Source organism: Callithrix jacchus, chromosome 7 (genome assembly GCF_049354715.1).
Source record: "Callithrix jacchus isolate 240 chromosome 7, calJac240_pri, whole genome shotgun sequence".
NCBI classification, from domain to species: Eukaryota; Metazoa; Chordata; class Mammalia; order Primates; family Cebidae; genus Callithrix; species Callithrix jacchus.
The window spans coordinates 2,371,604-2,393,308 of record NC_133508.1 but is presented as its reverse complement, the minus strand read 5'-3'; the positions used below and the strand labels follow the sequence as shown (position 1 = coordinate 2,393,308).

Below are 21,705 nucleotides of genomic sequence, written 5' to 3'. Positions count from 1 at the left end.
GTGAGGGCGGGGCGTCGTGAGGGCGGAGCGTCGTGAGAGTGGGGCGTTGTGAGGGCGGGGCGTCATCATTGCGGGGCGTCATGAGGGCGGGGCGTCGTGATTGCGGGGCGTCGTGAGGCCGGGGCGTCATGATTGAGGGGCGTCGTGAGGGCGGGGCGTCATGATTGAGGGGCGTCGTGAGGGCGGGGCGTCATGATTGAGGGGCGTCGTGAGGGCGGGGCGTCGTGAGGGCGGGGCGTCGTGATTGAGGGGCGTCGTGAGGGCGGGGCCTCGTGAGGGTGGGGCGTCTTGAGGGCGGGGCGTCATAATTGCGGGGCGTCGTGAGGGCGTGGCGTCATGATTGAGGGGCGTCGTGAGGGCGGGGCGTCATGATTGAGGGGCGTCGTGAGGGCGGGGCGTCGTGATTGAGGGGCGTCGTGAGGGCGGGGCGTCGTGATTGCGGGTCGTCGTGAGGGCGGGGCGTCATGATTGCGGGGCGTCTTGAGGGCGGGGCGTCATAATTGCGGGGCGTCGTGAGGGCGTGGCGTCATGATTGCGGGGCGTCGTGAGGGCGGGGCGTCATGATTGAGGGGCGTCGTGAGGGCGGGGCGTCGTGATTGAGGGGCGTCGTGAGGGCGGGGCGTCGTGATTGAGGGGCGTCGTGAGGGCGGGGCGTCGTGATTGAGGGGCGTCGTGAGGGCGGGGCGTCGTGATTGCGGGGCGTCGTGAGGGCGGGGCGTCGTGATTGCGGGGCGTCGTGAGGGCGGGGCGTCGTGATTGAGGGGCGTCGTGAGGGCGGGGCGTCGTGATTGAGGGGCGTCGTGAGGGCGGGTCGTCGTGATTGCGGGCCGTCGTGAGGGCGGGGCGTCGTGATTGCGGGGCGTCGTGAGGGCGGGGCGTCGTGATTGAGGGGCGTCGTGAGGGCGGGGCGTCGTGATTGCGGGGCGTCGTGAGGGCGGGGCGTCGTGATTGAGGGGCGTCGTGAGGGCGGGGCGTCGTGATTGCGGGGCGTCGTGAGGGCGGGGCGTCATGGTGGCGTGGCGTCGTGAGGGCGGGGCGTCGTGATTGAGGGGCGTCGTGAGGGCGGGGCGTCGTGATTGCGGGGCGTCGTGATTGCGGGGCGTCGTGAGGGCGGGGCGTCGTGAGGGCGGGGCGTCGTGAGGGCGGGGCGTCGTGAGGGTGGGGCGTCGTGAGGGCGGGGCATGGTGAGGGCGGGGCGTCATGATTGAGGGGCGTCGTGAGGGCGGGGCGTCGTGAGGGCGGGGCGTCGTGAGGGCGGGGCGTCGTGAGGGCGGGGCATGGTGAGGGCGGGGCGTCGTGATTGAGGGGCGTCGTGAGGGCGGGGCGTCATGGTGGCGTGGCGTCGTGAGGGTGGGGCATCGTGAGGGCGGGGCATGGTGGGGGCGGGGCCTGGCCCGGAGTGTCCCCGCGAAGCCTGGGCCTGTTAGGCTGCTCTGTCCGTGTATCGGCCACCGTCAAATTCAGTCCCGGCTCACAGCAGCGCCCTGGGAGCGCCTAGCGCCTGCGGCCGGTCCAGGCAGCGCGATCCTGCGGCGTCCGGCCCCCTCAGGCATTCCTGGATGCCATGGTCGCCGTCTTACGGGCCTTCTGGGCGAAGGGGCCCTTGTGGCTCCGGCGCGGCCTCTGGGCCCAGCTCCCAGCCCACTACTGCAGCGGGGACCTGGCCGGGGCAGGGCGGCGGGAGTCAGACCCGCGGCCCACCAGCGCGCGGCAGCAGGACGGGATCAGGTCAGTCCCGGGCCGCGCAGGGCTTCTCGAGGTGGGGCCGGGCCGGGCCGGGGTCGGGGCAGGGGCCGGGGCGCCGCCATTGACCCGGCAGGACACGGAGAGTCGGAGCCCTGTTTACGTCCCTGGGCCAGGCAGCGAGACGCGCGGGGGGGTTGTAGGAAGGTCTGCAGGACTGCCCGGGGTCCCGAAGCCCTCAGGACCGCCCGCGGGGTCACCGGGCGTCCAGCCGCTGGGCCTAAGGAGAGGCCTGGAGAGGAGGAGGGCTCTGGGCCCCAAACCTGGCTCAAGGGGTGCGTGGGCTCCGGTGAGCTGCTCCTTAGCCTTCACCCAGAGGTGCAGTCCTGGGGGCGGGACAGTAAATAGGACGAAGGACACAGTGTCCTGATCTCTGCCCTTATGGCTACAGGCCCAAAACCCTTAAAAATGTGCTGTTGTGCAAACTGAAAACTGGTCGATAGAGTCATGAAGGTGGAGGGCCCTGCCCCATCCCGGCCTGAGGCTGGTGCATGCCTGGCCCGGGCAGGGGTGCAAAGGGAGGCCTGCACAGCATGTTTCAGTTCTAAATCAAGCTGTTAAATAAAACGCCTTCTCCTACCCTGAGACATAAACCTTCCCAGAAAGACCTAGAAGGCCACGTGTGAACTGCTAATCCTCACACAACCGGGTGGTTCCCAGCAGGGGTGGAGAGCCAGCCCCACTTTCAGCGTGTTCCTTTTCTCCCCACCCTCCTCTGACCCTTTCCCACCTCTGCACCTGTCCTTTCTGCTGCTCTGCAAGGGTCTGGGTGCACAGATCTGCAGACACCCTTCCAGTATGCCTTACTGTCTGTCTCCTCGTGCCCTACAGACAAATGCTCTTGGCCACCTTTGAGCTTGGGGTGCCCATGGCATGGGCAGGGAATTCCAGGGAGTTGGTAATGGCCCAGGGTTTGGAAAGGGGATGGTTCCCTTCCCTGTGGACCCCTTGCTCATCGTCTACAGGAGCACAGGAGGCCAGAGCAGGGCCCATGCGAGGCCTTTCTTGCCCATTCTGCTTCTGTAAATCTGGTCACAGCTGGTTGGAAGCCTGAGTTCTGGGCATGGTGGCCAGATGACAAAAAGGAGGCCAGTGGAGTTCTCCAGAGTTAAACGTGAATCGGCAGGGAAAACACACTCGCATGAATGCTAGGGTTTTTGTTTTTTGTTTTTTTAAGACGGAATTTCGCTCTTGTTACCCAGGCTGGAGTGCAATGGCGCCATCTCAGCTCACCGCAACCTCCGCCTCCTGGGTTCAGGCAGTTCTCCTGCCTCAGCCTCCTGAGTAGCTGGGATTACAGGCATGTGCCACCATGCCCAGCTAATTTTTTTGTATTTTTAGTAGAGATGGGGTTTCACTATGTTGACCAGCATGGTCTCGATCTCTTGACCTCGTGAGCCACAGCGCCCGGCCACTAGGGGTTGTTTAGTGGGAAAGGAAAATTTTTAACGGAGCATTAAAGCAGCACTGCAAAGCAGGTGAACTTGAGCAAGAACTTGAGTGACCCGTCACTCTTCAAGTGTCCCTTTTCCATGCTCCTCCTCCCAGCAGAGCTGCCGTCATGTACCCAGGGCTTGCTCTGTGCTGGGCTCTCTGTGTCCATGATCCCTAATTCTTAGAATGGCTTGCAAGGTGGACAATTGTATGCCCACTTTAGTGAGGAAGCAAGTTCAGAGAGGTGACAGCCTGTTCAGGGCCACATGGCCAGTAGGTTGGATCACCAGGGTTCAGAGAGGTCCCTCTGCCCCCAAGTGGTGTCTACTCCTTTGCTACTCACCACTCGGGTTGAAAAGAGACGGTGAAAGAACGAGGCGATGTCATCCCACTGCAGTGGGTGGAAGTGGCTGTGAAAAACGGAAATGCTGTTTTTTGTCTTGAGGTCAACAGGTATTGCGTGTCCTCTGGATGAGAACATGACAGTCCCTCGCCTCAGGGACCTTCTCGTGGTTTACAACAGTGATCTTCAGACAGCTCATGGGGGCATTTATAGGGACCATCTGTTACCTTGACACTTATGCCCTCATTCTTTTTTGAGGTCTTGGTGACCTCATTTTTTTTTTTTTTTTTTTTTTTTTTTCAGAGACCAAGTCTTGCTCTGTTGTCAGTCTGGAGCACAGTGGCACAATCTCGGCTCACTGCAACTTCTGCCTCCTGGGTTCAAGTGCTTCCCCTGCCTCAGCCTTCCAGGTAGCTGGGACTACAGGCATGAGCCACCACGCTCGGCTAACTTTTTGTCTTTTAGTTGCCATGGGGTTTCACCATGTTGGCCAGGATGATCTCAATCTCCTGACCTTGTGATCCGCCTGCCTCAGCCTTCCAAAGTGCTGGGATTACAGGCGTGAGCCACTGCACTCAGCCTATGACCTCATTCTTAAAGAGGTTTCCTCTCCAGATAGGTGATATTGGTGAAGCTCTCGGTGCAAGGCCTCACATGTTTTGAACCAAAGTGGCCATGGGGAGGGTTCAGTGCTGAGATTTTTTAGGAGGTATTATTCACAGGCTTCGATGCCAGATGAATTGGGAAGGGGCAGAAACTTAGAATGACTTTTTTTCTGATTGTCAGTGCTGAGATAAGGAAGAGAGGAAAGGAGCAAGTTGGGAATGGGAGGAGATGCCCAAGGACACTTAGATGGAGAAGTCCAGTAGGCATCGGGATGAACGCATGGACCTGGAGCTCAGCACGGAAGCAGCCATTGATGTCAAGGCCTCAGTGAACTTGCCTGGGAAGGGTGCAGAGGACAGAACTCAGGATGGCTGGCATTCAAGTGTTAACAGAGGGCTAGTAGCCCACAAAGGAAGTCAAGAAAAACCAGGAGAGAAGAAATGTTTCCAGAAGGAGGGAGTGATGGAGATGGCCAGTAGATTATTAGGAGATGATTGATGGGAAGAGCTTGGCTTGAGCAGGAGGAGCTGAGCCTGGTTCCTCTGGGTTGGAGAGTGAACTCTGCTTTAGAACACTCCATGTGGCTCATGGAGGAGCCAAACAGCAAACGGGACACGTGAATAGATTCCGCAGCGCACAAGGGCCTTGGGGGCTGGAATCTTTTTATACAATTTTGCCTGAGACTTTACCGTTTCGTTTAAGTAAATGTCACTGATGGGATGGCAGCTTTTCATATTTGCTACAAGAAGCACCCCCATTATTTGATTGAGAGGTTTATAAGCAGTTCTCCCACCACACCCACCAAATAGAAGTTTTGAAGTCTATCAGCAAATCAGCACTAGCAGATTTGTGCTTAGGAGAGAACAATGTTTATAAGAAACAAGATGAATAGCACAGGCACCTGAAGACTGCAGCAACCTTGAAATGATATTCCAAAGAAAGTGCTTATTATTGAAATAAATTCAGTCATCAAAGTTGTTTTCCAGAAAACCATGACCTAGAATGCTACATACAGAGGATCCAAGTTGGCTGTGCCGTGGGAGGAATATCAGATTCGAAAAAGAATGAGGAAGGCAGGAAACACGTAGGTGAAAACTGATAGGAAACATATAAAATATATAATAACAATCTGGTGTTTGGCTCTTTGCCCACTTCTTTTAACAGCCAAAAATAAGACGTTTCTGGGTACAGGCAGCAAGATGACAATACAGGTTATTTTATTCAGCATGTGGGATGCCTTAGAAGAGCGAGGAAGCCCTTTGGATGCCAGCTTTTTGTGAGAGGTTATGTCCGGAAGAGCCCTCTTGTCGTATGGCTTGTACTTTTATTCTTCATGGATCATCCCATTCTCAGACAGCACAAATTGTTTTGTAGACTTACAGAATGCCACTATAAAAAAAAGACGGAGGCCGGGCGCGGTGGCTCAAGCCTGTAATCCCAGCACTTTGGGAGGCCGAGGCGGGTGGATCACGAGTTCAAGAGATCGAGATTATCCTGGTCAACATGGTGAAACCCCGTCTCTACTAAAAATACAAAAAATTAGCTGGGCATGGTGGCGCGTGCCTGTAATCCCAGCTGCTCAGGAGGCTGAGGCAGGAGAATTGCCTGAACCCAGGAGGCAGAGTTTGCGGCGAGCTGAGATCGTGCCATTGCACTCCAGCCTGGGTAACAAGAGTGAAACTCCATCTCAAAAAAAAAAAAATTGGGTCAGGCACGGTGACTAATGCCTGTAATCCCAACACTTTGGGAGACTGAGGCACGATTACCTGAGGTCAGGAGTTCAAGACCAGCCTAGCCAACATGGTGAAATCTCATCTTTACTAAAAATACAAAATTAGCTGGGCGTGGTGGCGCATGCCTACAGTCCCAGCTACTGGGGAGGCTAAGGCAGGAGAATCGCTCGAACCTGGGCGGTGGAGGTTGCAGTGAGCCAAGTTCTGGGGCGTTATTTTCATTCTGGGCTTCCTTCCTAACCTTTTTCTAAGGAACAATGAGAGAAGGCCGTGGAAGGTAGCCCCGGTTCGTCAGATTTCTCTGCTGTCCTGCTAAGCTTGTAGCCTCTCTGGGCGGTGTTGATGTTGGAACCGCTGTGTTTCGCTCTCTCTCTGGAGGTGGCAGTCGTGTTTCTGACAGCGAACATGGAGAAAAAGAGAAACTAATCAAGGGAAGAGGGAGGAAAGCCAGCCTGTATTTCAGGTCGCCTTTTTCTTGTTTTGACTTGGCTGTAACTCCAGAAAGTTGACAGAGCCTCTAAATTGGCACTAAGCCCCAGTGGTTCTCTTTTCTTGTGTTTAAAAATAGCTCCTAGATTGGACAGGAATCACAGGGGTTCTCACTTGTTTTGACTCATGCATGACCTGGTGATTGTAAAACGTTCTTCACAGGAACATCGTCTTGAGCAATCCCAAGAAGAGGAACGCATTGTCACTGGCAATGCTGAAGTCTCTCCGAAGTGACATTCTTCATGACGCTGAGAGCGATGATCTGAAAGTCATTATCATCTCAGGTATGTGTCTGATATCTGTCCTTAGTATTCTGCAGCACCTCGAACAGCTTTCTTGAGAGGCTGGTTAACTGGGGGCATCCCTTCACTTAACTGGAGAATTCTTCTAGCTCCTTTACAAGAGTATTAATTATGGAAAACACCTGTGAGGTTGCTGCGTTAGTCCTAACTAGTAACTGCAGAATTTATAGCAAAGGTGTTCAGTGAAAATGTTTACCTTTTTGTCAGATACTAAAACATTTCTGTACTTGGCTAATGCTGGTCTTCCCCTCAAAATCAGAGAATTGATTTCTTCATGGTTCTTATAAAATGGTTTTAACCACTAACTCTTTGGGGCGTTGACTGGTTTTTCTGTTCTTACCAAGCTTTCAGACCTGCAGTGTCTTCTTAATGGTGCTGGAAAGGATGCCATATTCTGCTCATTTGTCTGCTTGTTCCAAAAAGAATTTTTACAGAATTATATCTTCTTGTGATGATGAGACTGGTATAAATAATCATAATACTAGCATTTTAAAGCATGCACAAAAAAATATGACAATGATGCTTTGTGATGCTTTGTTTGGCAACTTAACCATCAGTGTTTTTAGAGGCAGAAATTCAGAATGTTACCATCTTATCCATAGTTAATCAAAACTGTTCGACTGTTTTATATGGGGAAGAGAAAAGAAATTAGAACCAGTATAGTCCAGCAACCATGTGGGTTGTTTCCTGGATACAGCAAAGGCAGTAACTTCTTCTTCTTCTTCTTCTTTTTTGACACATCGTCTTGCTCTGTTGCCCAGGCCGGAGTGCAGGCATGTGATTATAGCTCACCGCAGCCTCAAATTTCCGGGCTCAAGTGATCTCCCAGCTCAGTCTCCTGAGTAGCTGGGACCATAGATGTGTGCCACTACACTCAGCTAAGTTTATCTTTTTTGTGGAGATGAGCTCTTGCTCTGTTGCCCAGGCTGGCCTCGAACTCCTAGCCTCAAGCAACACTGCCATCGCTGAGCCTGGCTAACTTTTAAGGTCTTCTTTTTCAGAGACAGAGTCTCACTATAACTTCTTAACTACACAGTTACCTCACCTGTAAAAAGACAATAATATTGCCTATCAGTCAAGATAACTACAATGGCCAAGAATGGTGGCTTATGCCTGTAATCCCAGCACTTTGGGAGGCCGAGGTGGGCGGACCACTTCAGGCCAAGAGTTGGACACCAGCCTGGCCAACATGGCAAAAACCCCATCTCTACTAAAAATACAAAATTAGACAGGCGTGGTGGCAGATGCCTGTAATCCCAGCTGCTCGGGAGGCTGAGGCACAAGAATTGCTTGAACCTGGGAGGTGAAGGTTGCAGTGAGCTGAGATCTTGCCACTGCTCTCCGGCCTGGGCAACAGAGCAAGACTCTGTCTCAAACAGCAACAGCAAAAGGGAAGTACCAGCTCATCAGTAGGATGACGTTTTGTTGTTGATGACAGCAGTGAGAGCAGGCACATCCTCTGATCCCTCATCTGTAAAATAAAGACCAGAAGGCTTCCGAGATCTCTTCCCACCCTCACCTTCCCAGTTCAGCCACAATGGCTGGCCACCACTTGTAGAGGAAATGACACGGATACTGCCTTCGGCATGAGGGAAATCCCCAAATGAAAGCTCTGAATAAAATACCTTCGCCTTGGTAACTGAACCTTCTCCTTATGTAATTATATATTTCCATCATTTTCCATCAAGGACTTTTAGGACACGGATGCCTCACCTTGCATCTTTCATCACAAAATTCTGGCTGGAACTTTTCAAGCAAACTAGAATTACTCTTCTCAAAATTAGGCCATTAACTTGCCCTAAGGGAAAGGTCGCAGAAGTTACTCAGTAGACGGAAGGGAACTAACTGCCCAACTCTGGCTGTTTACATCGTTTTCTCTTCTTTTCTCAATTGGAAACATTTGCAGCTGAGGGGCCTGTGTTTTCTTCTGGGCATGATTTAAAGGAACTGACAGAGGAGCAAGGCCGTGATTACCACACCGAAGTATTTCAGACCTGTGCCGAGGTAAGCCAGGACAACAGTCAACAGTGCAAACTTGCAAATGATCATTATATTAAATGTTGAGTTCGCCTTCTAGCTTATGGGAAAGATTTTATTCATGAGACCCACCACCCAGAGCTTACTGGAAACTCTTCGGTCATCAGATCCTTCATCCAAGCAATTATTTGGTGTAGACTTTTTTTTTTTTTGGAGACAAGAGTCTCCCTCTGTTGTCCAGGCTGGAGTGCAGTGGTGCAATCTTAGCTCACTGCAACCTCCGCCCTCTGGGTTCAGGCGATTTTCCTACCTCAGCCTCTCCAGTTGCTGGGACTCCATGCCTGACTAATTTTTGTATTTTTAGTAGAGACGGGGTTTCACCGTGTTGGCCAGGCTGGTCTCAAACCCCTGACCTCAGGTCATCCTCCCTCCTTGTCGCCCAAAGTGCTGGGATTACAGGTGTGAACCACCATGCATGGCCTAGTTTAGACTTTTAAGAAGTGACCGTAATTTGCTATTGATTTTGTTTTGTACCAAAGAAAGTGGAATATAGGATGGTACTCATAGTTGCCATGTCTAGCATTGTGGGAGTGTGTCTTGGTGTAGAAGGCTGGAGTAAGAGGAAAAAGGTGAACATGTATGTGTTTAGAGAGGAATAACCCAAGATTATCATAGTTGAAATTTTTAAGACTAAAACAACTATTAAATGAGAAAGAACATTCATACAAGGAATAACAATTATGGTTTTTAAAATTATTTTCAAACGCTTCTTTCAACCAACCTTTATAATCACCACCTCCAACTAGGAAAATTAACTTCATTTTTGCTTCTTTTCTGCCTCTTTCACCATCTTAAGGAGGAAAAATACCAATAGCCACAGAGGAGGAAGAGGTACAAAAAGTTTGAATGATTGATAAATGCATGAAATCAACCCCTTGAATGACGCAAAATTGAATAGAGAATCCAGCTTCTCGTAATAATACATTGTTCATCTAGTGACTATTTATTGAGCGCATATTATAATACCTGCAAGGCATTGAGGGAAACAAGAAAAAATTGTTTTCTGTCAAACTAAAAGTGAAAATTTGGGAAACAACACATATACGAGTTTCATAACATGCTTCTAAGATAGTTTAACCTAATTTTCTATTCATTTATTGACTTACACATTCGTGTTTTTGGTCTTTTTTTTGAGACGGAGTTTCGCTCTTGTTACCCAGGCTGGAGTGCAATGGCGCGATCTCGGCTCACCACAACCTCCGCCTCCTGGGTTCAGGCAATTCTCCTGCCTCAGCCTCCCGAATAGCTGGGATTACAGGCACGCGCCACCATGCCCAGCTAATTTTTTGTATTTTTTTTAGTAGAGACGGGGTTTCACCATGTTGACCAGGATAATCTCGATCTCTTGACCTCGTGATCCGCCCGCCTTCGCCTCCCAAAGTGCTGGGATTACAGGCTTGAGCCACCGTGCCCTGCCCCATATTTGGTCATGAATGATTTCACAGATACTTAATGTTACCTACTATGCAGACAAGACAGAAGTGAGGAACAGGAAAGTGAACGGGAAGATGATGAAGACATCCCCATTTGTTTTCCTCGGCCTTCCAGAAACCCATAGAGAGATCAGGTTATAGTTTTCTCACTCTGTGGAAGGACAAACAGGAAAAGCAATTTACTTGAAGCTTCATGGGGAAGTGGGAGCAAGTTAGAGCCAAGACCCGGATCTTTTGCTTCCTACATTAATGATGTTTATGTAACATTCCACTCTTGGATTTGCCAAGGCTTGGTGCTTTAAAAGTTTTTTCTACCAATACCCAGTATATTTGGCTAAAGTTGAAAAGTGTCAAAGAGAACCAGTAAAGCCCTTTATCCTCCCTGAGGATCTGTTTTTAATCACTCTGCTCTGGTAACTTCATGAACGGAGATCTAAACAGGGCAGCCAGGGAACCAGGGTTTCTTCAGAGGATAAGGCCCAGACTTCTTGGAAGGCCCTAACCCTTGGATGCCTCTGACTCCCCGAAAAAGACTCAGTGCATAAACAGGGCCTAGCCCTAAAGTAGCAAAACAGCACTGAAGGCGTATTGATTCCTTTAAAGCATTTCTAAGAAAATCTCATTGTCTTGGATAAAGATGAGCACCATGAACTTGTGCAAGATTTCTATTTCTAGGTATAATCAACAGGCAGGTTGGAACAGAATGAGCTAGATACTTCACTGTTCAGTTCACTCATGAGAAAATGTGATTTTAGAAAGGAAGATAGAGGTATCTGAATTGAATTAGCTGAGCATCTAAAAACTGTACCAATTTGTTACAGACCACAAGTACTGCATCATAGTTAATGACGTACAAACCAGGAGTAGGGCAAATGAAGAATGAGTAGAATGAGGGTGAGAAGAACTTGACTGCGGAAGGGTGAAAGTGACCTTCCATGGCGCTCGTGTTAAAGACTTCTTCCTGGTCCCTCTATGTATATCCTGCTGAAGTCTGGAGATGGAAACTCTACTTCAGGAGAAGATTCTGCTCTTTCCTCTCACACCCTGTCAATCAGATGACAATGGGACAAGGTTTCTTGCTTTGGGAAATAAGATGAAACCCTTAGTGATGGTGTTAAAAGTGGTTAGGGCAGAGTTCAGTTTATGTCACATTTTCGAGTCAGCAGACCCAAAACAGTACATAATTCAGGAAGGCCAAGTAGATATAATCAGTTCTTGACTATCAAGTGTTTGATTATCCTAGCTTGTTGATTATTTAAGTTCCCCTTGTCTTTTCTGAACTTCTTTCTAACTTTATATTTAAAATATTTTTTTTTCTTGAGACAGGGTCTCACTCTGTCGCCCAGGCTGGGGTGCAGTGGTACAATCTCGGCTCCCTGCACTCCAGCCTGGGTTCAAGAAATTCTCCTGCCTCAGCCTCCCTCGTAGCTGGGACTACAGGCAGGCATGCGCCACCACACCCAGCTAATTTTTCTTTTCTTTTCTTTATTTATTTATTTATTTTAGTAGAGATGGGGTTTCACCATGTTGGCCATGCTGGTCTCGAACTCCTGACCTCAAATGATCCACCCAGCTCAGCCTCCCAAAGTGCTGGGATTACAGGTGTGAGCCACCATGCCCAGCCTAAAATAGTCTTAATCATGAAAGTAATAAGTACTTATAAATGGTTTTGAAAGTCTAGAAAAATAAAAGATTACTGATGTCAAAGCATAATCATACCACCCAGAGAGAACTATAATTAATATTTTGCTGTATTTTCTTTTAGATCATTTCTCCATGTGTCCCTGTTTTTCTAAATGATCATATGTAGATATGATTACAGTATAGAATTATATGATTATAGCACTGAATGCTTACTATATGTCAGGTAATATTTTAAGTACTTTAGATATGTTAATTTATGTAACTGTCATGTTCTATAAGGTTGGTGCCATTATCATGCCCATTATACAGATGTGAAAACTGAGGGGTTAAATGACTTGTCCAGGATTAAGCAGTGAGTGACAGACTGGGCGTCAAACCCTGGCAGCCTGATTTCAGACCGCTGCATAAGCTCCAGGCTGCCATGCTGGTGTTTCTCTTGGAAATGTTTGTTTTAGTGAGAATACAGCATTCTAGTTGATGGATGTCGTTTAGTTTTCATTGCCATTGATTTATCTCGTATGTTTATGGTATTTATCGTTCTTTATTATTATAGAATAATGATTTGGTGAGCATCTTTGGCATAGAGCTTTATACCTATTTCAGATTATCTCTCAGAAGTAGAATTCCTAGATCAAAAGTGAATGTACGCATTTTTAGGCTGGCACGGTGGCTCACGTCTGTAATCCCAGCACTTTGGGAGGCCAAGATGGGTGGATCACTTGAGGTCAGGAACTTCAGACCAACCTGGTCAACATGGTGAAACTCTGTCTCTCCTAAAAATACAAAAAAAATTATCCGGGTGTGGTGGCACACACTTGTAATCCCAGCTACTTGGGAGGCTGAGGCAAGAGAATCGCTTGAAGCCGGGAGGCAGAGGTTGCAGTGAGCCGAGATCATGCCACTGCACTCCAGCTTGGGTGACAGAGCAAGTCTCTGTTTCAAAAAAATAATTATTATTATATGCATTTTTAGCTGAATATATACTGTATTACCTATTTTTCTGCAAAGTTTTATGAAATCCTAGCCATTCACATGATGGTGGACAGGACGGGTGGATTGTTCACCTCTAATCCTAGTCAGTTGGCTTTTCATCCGTAACTTCAGTTCCCTGGGTGGAGCAACCACACTCACAACTAAAAGAAAATATTTTATTTATGTATTTACTTATTTATATGTGTGTGTGTATGTGTGTGTATTCCAGATAGTAATCTTTCTTATTATTATTATTATACTTTGAGTTCCAGGGTACATGTGCAGAACATGCAGGTTTCTTACGTAGGTATACATGCGCCTTGGTGGTTTGCTGTATCCATCACCCTGTCATCTACATTAAGTATTTCTCCTAATGTATCCCTCCCCTATCACCCCAGCCCCTGATATCCCTCCCCAAGCCACCCACCCTCCAACAAAATCTTTTCTTTCTTTGCAGCAAGACTTTAGAAGTTCTTGGGAGTTCTTCCCCTTGTTATTCATTCCAGTGGAGTGGTAATGAGCGCTTTCACTAGCTCATCCCCAGCCTGCCTTAGAACCCCCTAAATCCATGAGCAATGTTGTGCACAGGTGTTTACTTCTCTGTGCATTCTTCGTCTTCTTTTTTTTTTTTAAGACATCATCTTGCTCTGTCACACAGGCTGGAGTGCAGCCTCCACTTCCCAAGTTCAAGCGGTTCTCCTGCCTCAGCCTTCCAAGTAGCTGGGGTTACAGGTACATGCCACCATGCCCAGCTAATTTTTGTATTTTTTTTTTTAAGGAGAGACAGGGTTTCATCATGTTGGCCTGGCTGTCTCAAACTCCTGACCTCGGGTGATCTGCCCACCTGCGTTTTTCTGAGGAGGATGCATTTCCTCCTCTACCCTAGGGAAGATAAATGTCATTAGCATTTATCAGATTCTCAAAAGGAGACACCCCCCCGCCAGGAAAAGTCAAAAAGCACTACTATATGATATGATACCATAGCCTTAAATATATAATTGGTTATTTTAGAAGAAAGCTAACAAATATCAAATGTTTATGGCTATGAAAGATAAGTTTCTCAGACAAAATCTTGAAATCAAGGAAGGTCATTTTTATTTGAATACCTGCCTTGGGGAAAGTAACCCAAATTTCATTCGCATCCTCTCTCTCTCCCTGCCAACATTCAAAGAGCAGCAATTTAGAAATTTAAGTTATGAAAACATAAGCTGCAAAAATAAGTTCTGGAAATTTATTGGTTGGGGGGGTCACTTTGGCACATTTTTGTCTCTCCTCTCTGTGCCAATGGCTCTATTTTAGGAATTTTGTTTATTTTGATGAGAGCAGGGTCCTCCTGGCCCCCATTTTAATAGAATTGAGAGAATCTTCATGGTGGTAATTTGAGAAGTAATTACTAAGAAAACTGCCTTCAAGACCCTTTTCCACCTTAATTTTTCCAGGAAGCACCAAATACCAGCCTCAGACTTTTAACACTAGAGCCTTGCATAGGCACGGTGAGAACAGACCTGTTTGTGAAGGGTTTGTTTTGTTCCCCAGAGATATAAATCCCTACTGTCCTTCAGCACGTTTGCCAGGAAGGCAGGTGGGGGCCTGTCCCCACTCAAGTGCTGGACTTGGGGCCACAGACCCTGCAGCAGCCCCCTCCAAGCTAACGTCCTTGTTGTAGAAAAGGGCTCTCTGTCCCTGTGGAATTCTCGGAAAGACCAAATTACACAGCCTGATTCAGAGCAGATATGTAATAGGAGTTAGTGCTTTCTGTGCCTTTTTTGCCCTTTTTCCGTAGAATCTGCTGAACTCACACATGTGAAAAGTACTCTGCAAACCGGAGAGTCATATAAAATGATAGGCAATGGTCAAGCTCAGTGGCTCACGCCTGTAATCCCAGCAGTTTGGGAAGCCAGGGCGGGTAGATGACTTGCGGTCAGGAGTTCCAGACCAGCCTAGCTAACATAGTAGAACCTCATCTTTACTAAAAATACAAAAATAAATTTAGCTGGGCGTGGTGGCCCGTGCCTGTAGTCCCAGCTACTCAGGAGGCTGAGGCAGGAGGAACACTTGAACCCGGGAGGAGACGGTTGCAGTGAGCCAAGATTTCGCCACTGCACTCGATCAAGGGCAACAGAGTGAGACTCTGTCTAAAAACAAAAAAAAAAAACAAAAAGATAGGCGTTAATGTCGTGCCTCCCCTGGGTGGAAGTGAAGTGGGTGTGTTTGTCCCGCAGGTCATGATGCTCATCCAGAACCACCCTGTCCCTGTCATTGCCATGGTCAATGGCCTGGCCACGGCTGCTGGCTGTCAACTGGTTGCCAGCTGCGACATTGCTGTGGCGAGCGACAAGTCCTCTTTTACCACTCCTGGGGTGAACATTGGGCTCTTCTGTTCCACCCCTGGGGTCGCCTTGGCAAGAGCAGTGCCTAGAAAGGTAATGTCACTCCCCCACCCACCTCTGCCTCCTAGTCTTCTCTGGAGTTCCTCCTCCGACGCGTGTAATGATTCAAGATCTTCTTGTTAAAAGTGCCTTTTATATCAGGACATTCTGCCCAGAGCGCCTCTAGCTAGATGGGTCTGATGTTCCCTCTAACGGCAGGGAGGGAAGAGCCGACCGCCTGCCTGTTCCTCTGTAGCTTCTGACGCCGGGCGTCAGTTTGTGAAACCACTGCATTTCCATCATGTGTACCATCAGTACCACTGGGTAGGTTTGCCAGTTGGTTTTGTTTGTCCTCCTAAAGGCACGTATTTTGTGATCTTATTTGAAATACAATTGAGACTCAGTTTTGTTGCACTGAATGGTTGCCCGTGAGATAGAATAGCGTGCTGACAAAATGCCAGTATCAAGAGCCTGGATAGTAGCATCGCTGGCCACTCTGTCAGCAATCTGTCTTGTTCCAGAACGGATTTAGAGTAGGTGACTTTTGGAATGTGTTGGGCTTACAATAGTTGCATTTCAGGAACATGAATCTCCTATGCGTGGTTTGTTGGATCTGCCCGAGAAGAGTCGTGTTGCAAAGTGGTTTTGCTAGCGACAGTGAAGTCTGTTTCTGTCACAAAGCTTTCTTCCTTCCTATAACAGCATAAAATCATATTTACTAAACCTCCCTTACATGTAAACCAACAGTTCTTGTTGCAGAAAAAGTGCATCCTTGTTCTCAGTTGGAAATCTGTAAAAAGTGGGGCAGCCTTAGACCACACCAAGGAGCGAAATTGCTTTCTAAAGTATATTATCTATTTTAGCATCAACTCTGAAAATTAGAGCTGCTCACATGCCTAAGACAAGAGAAGTAAGAGCCAAGGGAAATCAGTAGCAGGACCAAGGAGCTTGGGGAGGTGTTCCTTTCTTCTGCAGTGCCTCTTTGTTGGTTTTTGCAGACATGTGTGTTTGTGGGGAAATCCTGAAGACAGATACCTGTGAACACACACACTTTGGACACTGGGCTGGAAGTGGACTCTGCACTGCAGTAGGTGTCAGCTGGCCAAAGTGTCTTTAGACTAAGGGGATGTTTTCGACTCTGTCAAATAGACATTTACCTTAAACTCATTCAGTAAATATTTCTCTTTTTTTTCTTTTTGAGACAGAGCCTTGCTCAGTCACCCAGGCTGGAGTATAGTGGGGCAATCTCGGCTCACTTCAACGTTCAGGCAGTTCTCCTGCCTCAGCCTTTATAGTAGCTGGGATTAGAGGCGTGCGCCACCACGCCCGGCTAATTTTGTATTTTTAGTAGAGATGGGGTTTCACTATGTTGGCCAGGCTGGTCTCAAACTCCTGACCTCAAGTGATCCACCTGCCTCGGCCTTCCAAAGTGCTGGGATTACAGGTGTGAACCACCACGCCTGGCCCATTTAGTAAATATTTCTTAAGACTCTACTTTGTGTATTACAAACTGATTGTCTGAGTTTATTCGTAAACTGTCTTATAATTGCAAATCAAATCACAAGGCCTTTGTCATAAAAGACACCGGTGCTGGCAGCTGCTTGTCCTCCTTAACACCTGACGTACTGGAATATTCTGCAGTAAGCACTTGAAACCTTGAAGTCAGCCCCACTGTCAGGGTAAGAACCCATTCTCTCTTAAACAAACTTTTGAAATCAAGGCTTATTAGATTTGATTCCTAGAAACTTAATGCTAGACCATATTTATCAAGTTTTAAATTGATAAAAATTAATGTTTCTGAGAAGAGGGGGAAATATGACAAAAACAGGCCTTAAGTTCCAAGGAAGCCCGGTCTTCAGAAACCCTGTTTTATACTCACCCAGTTAGATGAACCCAAGGACAGACCTTCTCAGAAAATGGGGCAAAAAATCTCCAACTGGCCCTACTCAGGTTCCTGGTCTCTGTTCTCATGTTCTGACCCCCAGAAGGCCTCTGAATCACTCACCTGGAGACTCGCCAGTGTTTTCTAATCAGGTGTCTGAAAGCAGTTTGGAGTTGTGTCAACAAGACCTTGCTTGCTGGGCTCATTAGTGCTGGGCTGCTCGAAGCCATGAATCAGGAACATGGCTTGGGGTCAACACTGAAAAGCAGAAATCACAGTGCTGTTAAAGGGAATTTTGTAGGAGGAAAAGTCTTTTGTAACTTCAGGCCTTTGCTAGGTTTCTGGATTTGCAGATCTAATTGTGTGGGCCTGCTTTAGGAGAAAACACTGGATTCGTAACAATTGAATAAACCTGACCCAAACCAGCTGCCCATTGCCTTTGCCGAGTGCTCACATGTAAACCCATCCACAGACATCCAGGCACAGGCCCATCGAGTATTTTGGGGCAGTGGGTGCAGGTCCCTACTGCACCCAGAGGGAAGCTAGCAGGTACTTTGCAAACTGGCCTGAACAGGAAGTTGGTGCCTGTCTTATGCTGGCTAACATGACATGTGGGTCACCAGTGCCCTCTGCTGGCCACCACAGGGACCTGCTTGGCTGTGCTGGAGACTGGGGCAGAAACGATGGAATCAAGCCCGCGTGTTCAATCCAGGCTGAGCCTGGGCATGAATAATGTTCCCCATTTGAAAAGAGTTTCTTTCCTTGGGCGTGATTTAAATAATGCATCTTCCCTGCACCCTATAAAACACCCTGCCTGGTGCAGCTGCTCTGTTCCCAGGCAGAGCTGGCCTTGCTCAGACCCAGAGCCAGTGCCTCAAGCAGCCGGCCTCACTGGAGAGCATGTGGGAAATGAGAAGCTCTTCCTCCCAGAGCAGTCATTTTCCTAAGGCAGGCAGACTCTGATTTCCTAATCAGCTAATGAGAACAGAGTGGGATTTCCAAGCCGGAAAGATGGTTAAAGCCTGCTGCTCAAACTGGTGCAGATGTTAGAGAGAGAGGACGCTGGGCCCCCACCCCACCCTGCTCTTCGCCGGCCTTGGAACCTCAGGGGTGGGTTGGAGGAGGGGAGGCAGCATCCTCTCCTTGCCACACCTTGCCGATTGGTAAGTTAAAACCATGCTGGGCTCTACATCTGGTCCCTGAAGGCATTGTCTGTAAATCCCTGCTTCTCTGGGAGACTGGGGGCTGCCCTTTGAATCAGGTCGAGGTGGCTGCCCATAAGTGCTTCTTGTGGAAGCGCCCCGGCGGGTGTGGGTTCTGAGAGGTGCTGGAAGGGCATCTGTGGGGCACCCGTCTGATTTGGCTGCCGTCCTGTGCTTGGCTCTCAGAAGAGGTAGACAAAATGCCCAGCTGTGACAGGGCTCAGTGACCAGATCTGTGCAGGGGCAAGAGAACATGGGACAGTCACTGCCCCCCAGGGCTGGTGTGGTTTCTTCACTCTTGGAAAGACCCTGTCTCCTCCCTGGCAGGAGTTGGGGCTGGCGGATGACGTGGATTTGAGGAAGCAGGTCATTGGGCTGAGGCAGGACTCAGGTGGCAGGGGTGGGTCACAGAGGAGCACCTCAGTGAGCTCCCATGTCTCCCCGTAGGTGGCCTTGGAGATGCTCTTTACCGGGGAGCCCATTTCTGCCCAGGAGGCCCTGCTGCATGGGCTGCTCAGCAAAGTGGTGCCAGAGGCGCAGCTACAGGAGGAGACCATGCGGATCGCAAGGAAGATCGCGTCACTGAGCCGCCCGGTGGTGTCCCTAGGCAAAGCCACCTTCTACAAGCAGCTGCCCCAGGACCTGGGGATGGCTTACTACCTTACCTCCCAGGCCATGGTGGACAACTTGGCCCTGCGAGATGGGCAGGAGGGCATCACGGCCTTCCTCCAGAAGAGAAAACCCGTCTGGTCACATGAGCCAGCGTGAGTGGAGGCGGAGGACTGAGGCCCATGGGCAGCGCCCAGGAACCCACCCTCCCCTCTGACTCACCCAACCCCACCACTGCCTCTCAGCTTCAACAGGCAGCAGACCAGCTGCTTTTGTGACTCCATATTGATGTCACAGCATTCGGCCTACATGAAAAGCCACGATTTCATGGGGAAAGGACAAAATGTGCAAGGCTGGTGAGCCCTGCAGCGGGCCAGCTATGGTGGGAAGCCGGCATTGGGGGTGCTCCTTACAGCATCTTAGGCAAGTGACCCCCCGCCCCGACATAGCAGAAGGTGACAACTCATGGAGGCAGGAAAGGACGCGAGCCTGACCCTCATCAGAAATGTCCTCCTAGGCAGAGTCAATCCTGGCTGTTGAGGAGAGGCGACATATTTCAAATCTCCATGAGATATTCTCCACGCAAAAAAATCTTCATTCTACAGAGACGTAATCATGCCTATGGCTTTGAATAATCTTATGCGATTGAATAAATTAAGTCTTATAGAGACTGATGTGTTTTATCTTCCCCGCCCTGCTGCAAGCTGTCTGAGAAAAGAGGAGGGGTAGCTGAGCTGAGCCCCGCCTAGCAGGTCACACCCCATCAGGTTCAGGGGCTATGCAGTGAAATGGGTATTTGTTTCTGTCCTCCTGGCTGAGAGATCTTTGGAGAGCTGGCGTGACCCTGGAAAACAAACAAATGAATGAAAGAACACCAGCTCCCTGACTGATTTTACACCAGAGGCTTCAGGTCAGTTACCACACAAAAGCATACGGTGATTTAGCGGGCCTAAAACTGTGCCAGGCAGCCCTATGAAGTAGGTGGTCGTCATCTTTTTCTTTTTTTTCTGAGACAGAGTTTTGCTGTTGTTACCCAGGCTGGAGTGCAATGGCACAATCTTGGCTCACCGTAACCTCGGCCTTCTGGGTTCAAGCAATTCTCCTGCCTCAGCCTCCGGAGTAACTGGGACTACAGACAAGCACCACCATGCCCAGCTAATTTTTGTATTTTTAGTAGAGACGGGGTTTCACCTTGTTGACCAGGATGGTCTCGATCTCTTGACCTCGTGATCCACCCGCCTCGGCCTCCCGAAGTGCTGGGATTATAGGCATGAACCACCACGCCCAGCCTTTATCTTAATTTTTAAAGAGAGAGGGTTTTGCTCTGTCACCCAAGCTGGAGTGCAGTGTCATGACCATAGCTCATTGCAACCTCAGCCTCCTGGGCTCAAGAGATCCTCCCACGTCAACCTCCCAAGTAGCTGGTACTACAGGTGCATGCCACCACACCTGGCTAATTTTTTTATTTTTAGTAAAGACAAGGTCTCACTATGTTGCCCACGCTGGTCTCAAACTCGAGTTCAAGTAATCCTCCTGCCTCGGCCTCCCACGGTGCTGGGATTACAAGTGTGAGCCACTGTGCCTGCCCGAGAATCAGTTTGTTGCTGTCCAGAAAGTAACTTGCTGGGATTTTAATAGGGATTGCAATGAATCTATAGACCAAGTTACCAGCCCACGGAGGTCAGTCTGTGTCCAGATTTCTATGACAAAAAATGTTAGAAAGGGTGAAAAAAATAGTACAGCTGTCAGCCGTAGCCACCATCTAGACTCAATCGACACTGAACGTGTTTCCATGTTTGCTTTAGTGTGTGTGTGTAAATAGTTTTTGGCTAAACAATTCAAAAATAAGTTGAAGTCATAATGGCTTAGTCCTAAATACTTTAGTACATATCTTCTAAAACATAAGGATGTTCTCCCACATAGCCATAATACTCTGTCTCAACCAAGAAAACTTAAACTAGCTCCTTAATATTAATTATCTAGTCCACGTTCAGATTTCCCCATTCCTTCCTGAAATAGTTTTTTGAACCAAGATTCAATCAAGTTTCACACATTGCATTTGGTTGTTAGGTGCCTTTTAAAAAATGTTTTAGTGTTAAAAAATTCAGAGCAGTCCAATGCACTTTTTTAGTGACATTGGCTATTTAAGGTGACCAGGCCGGTTGTCTTGTAAATGTACAAGTCTTGGATTTGCCTATTTGTCTCTCCAGCTGGAAGGAAACTCCACCTTGTCCAGACTCAGATGGCACCATTTACCTCTTTGCATCTGGGGACATTCTACCTTGAGTTCATTAGTTATTTATGATTTTATTACCTCCACCAAAAGCATGTATGATAGAGAATGCTTTAGGTTGAAGATACAGAAAACTCCATTCCAAATGGCTTAAGCCATAAGGATTACCTCATGTAATGAGTCCAGAGATAGAGTGGTTCAGTCACATCATCAAAGGCTTGGCTTCTTCCCATCTTTCCACTCTGCCATCTTCACTAGGAAGGCTTTTGCCCTCTGCCTTGTCTTCTTCTGAGTACAAGATACCTGTAGCCACAACTCGGGAGAGAAGCCATTACTTCGATAGAGGACAGCCTCTAGGGTGGCCCTCATGAGCCCCCAGCTCTTGGCACCATCCCTTGTGTGATGTGGAACCTGGTACTTGGTTCTCACCAATGGCATATGGCAAAAGCGATGGACTTGATGTGATGACACACATGGGCTCATGTTACATACAACTGTAACATCCATGTCACCAGGAGACCCTCTCTCCCTTGCTGGCTTTGGTGAAGCGGCTTCCATGTTGTCAGCTGCCACATGGAGAGAGCCACATGTCAGGCAGCTGGGTGTGGCTTCTGCTCAGCAGGCATCATGACACTGAGGCCCTCAGTCTGGCAGCCTGCAAGGAACTGAATGCA

At 48.8% G+C, this 21,705-nt stretch overlaps 2 protein-coding genes across 3 annotated transcripts in view; both read left to right on the top strand.

Moving 5' to 3' along the window:
• Positions 1–1,399: 1,399 nt before the first annotated feature.
• On the top strand, positions 1,400–19,468 carry ECHDC3 (enoyl-CoA hydratase domain containing 3). The gene is made up of 5 exons (XM_003733292.5): positions 1,400–1,728; positions 6,511–6,632; positions 8,557–8,654; positions 14,959–15,159; positions 18,637–19,468. Exons 1-5 carry the CDS (start codon positions 1,565–1,567, stop codon positions 18,955–18,957), a joined length of 906 nt encoding a protein of 301 aa, XP_003733340.4. The 5' UTR covers positions 1,400–1,564; the 3' UTR covers positions 18,958–19,468.
• PROSER2 (proline and serine rich 2) overlaps positions 6,508–21,705 on the top strand; it is a 100,042-nt gene continuing 84,844 nt past the window's right edge. Inside the window, exon 1 of one of the 2 annotated variants that reach the window (XM_078329317.1) lies at positions 6,508–6,632. The gene's annotated coding sequence lies outside the window, so the exon portion shown is untranslated. Of the gene's footprint in view, positions 6,633–8,563; positions 8,655–21,705 lie in introns of those variants that run through there. The other variant, XM_078329316.1, reaches the window with a different exon arrangement.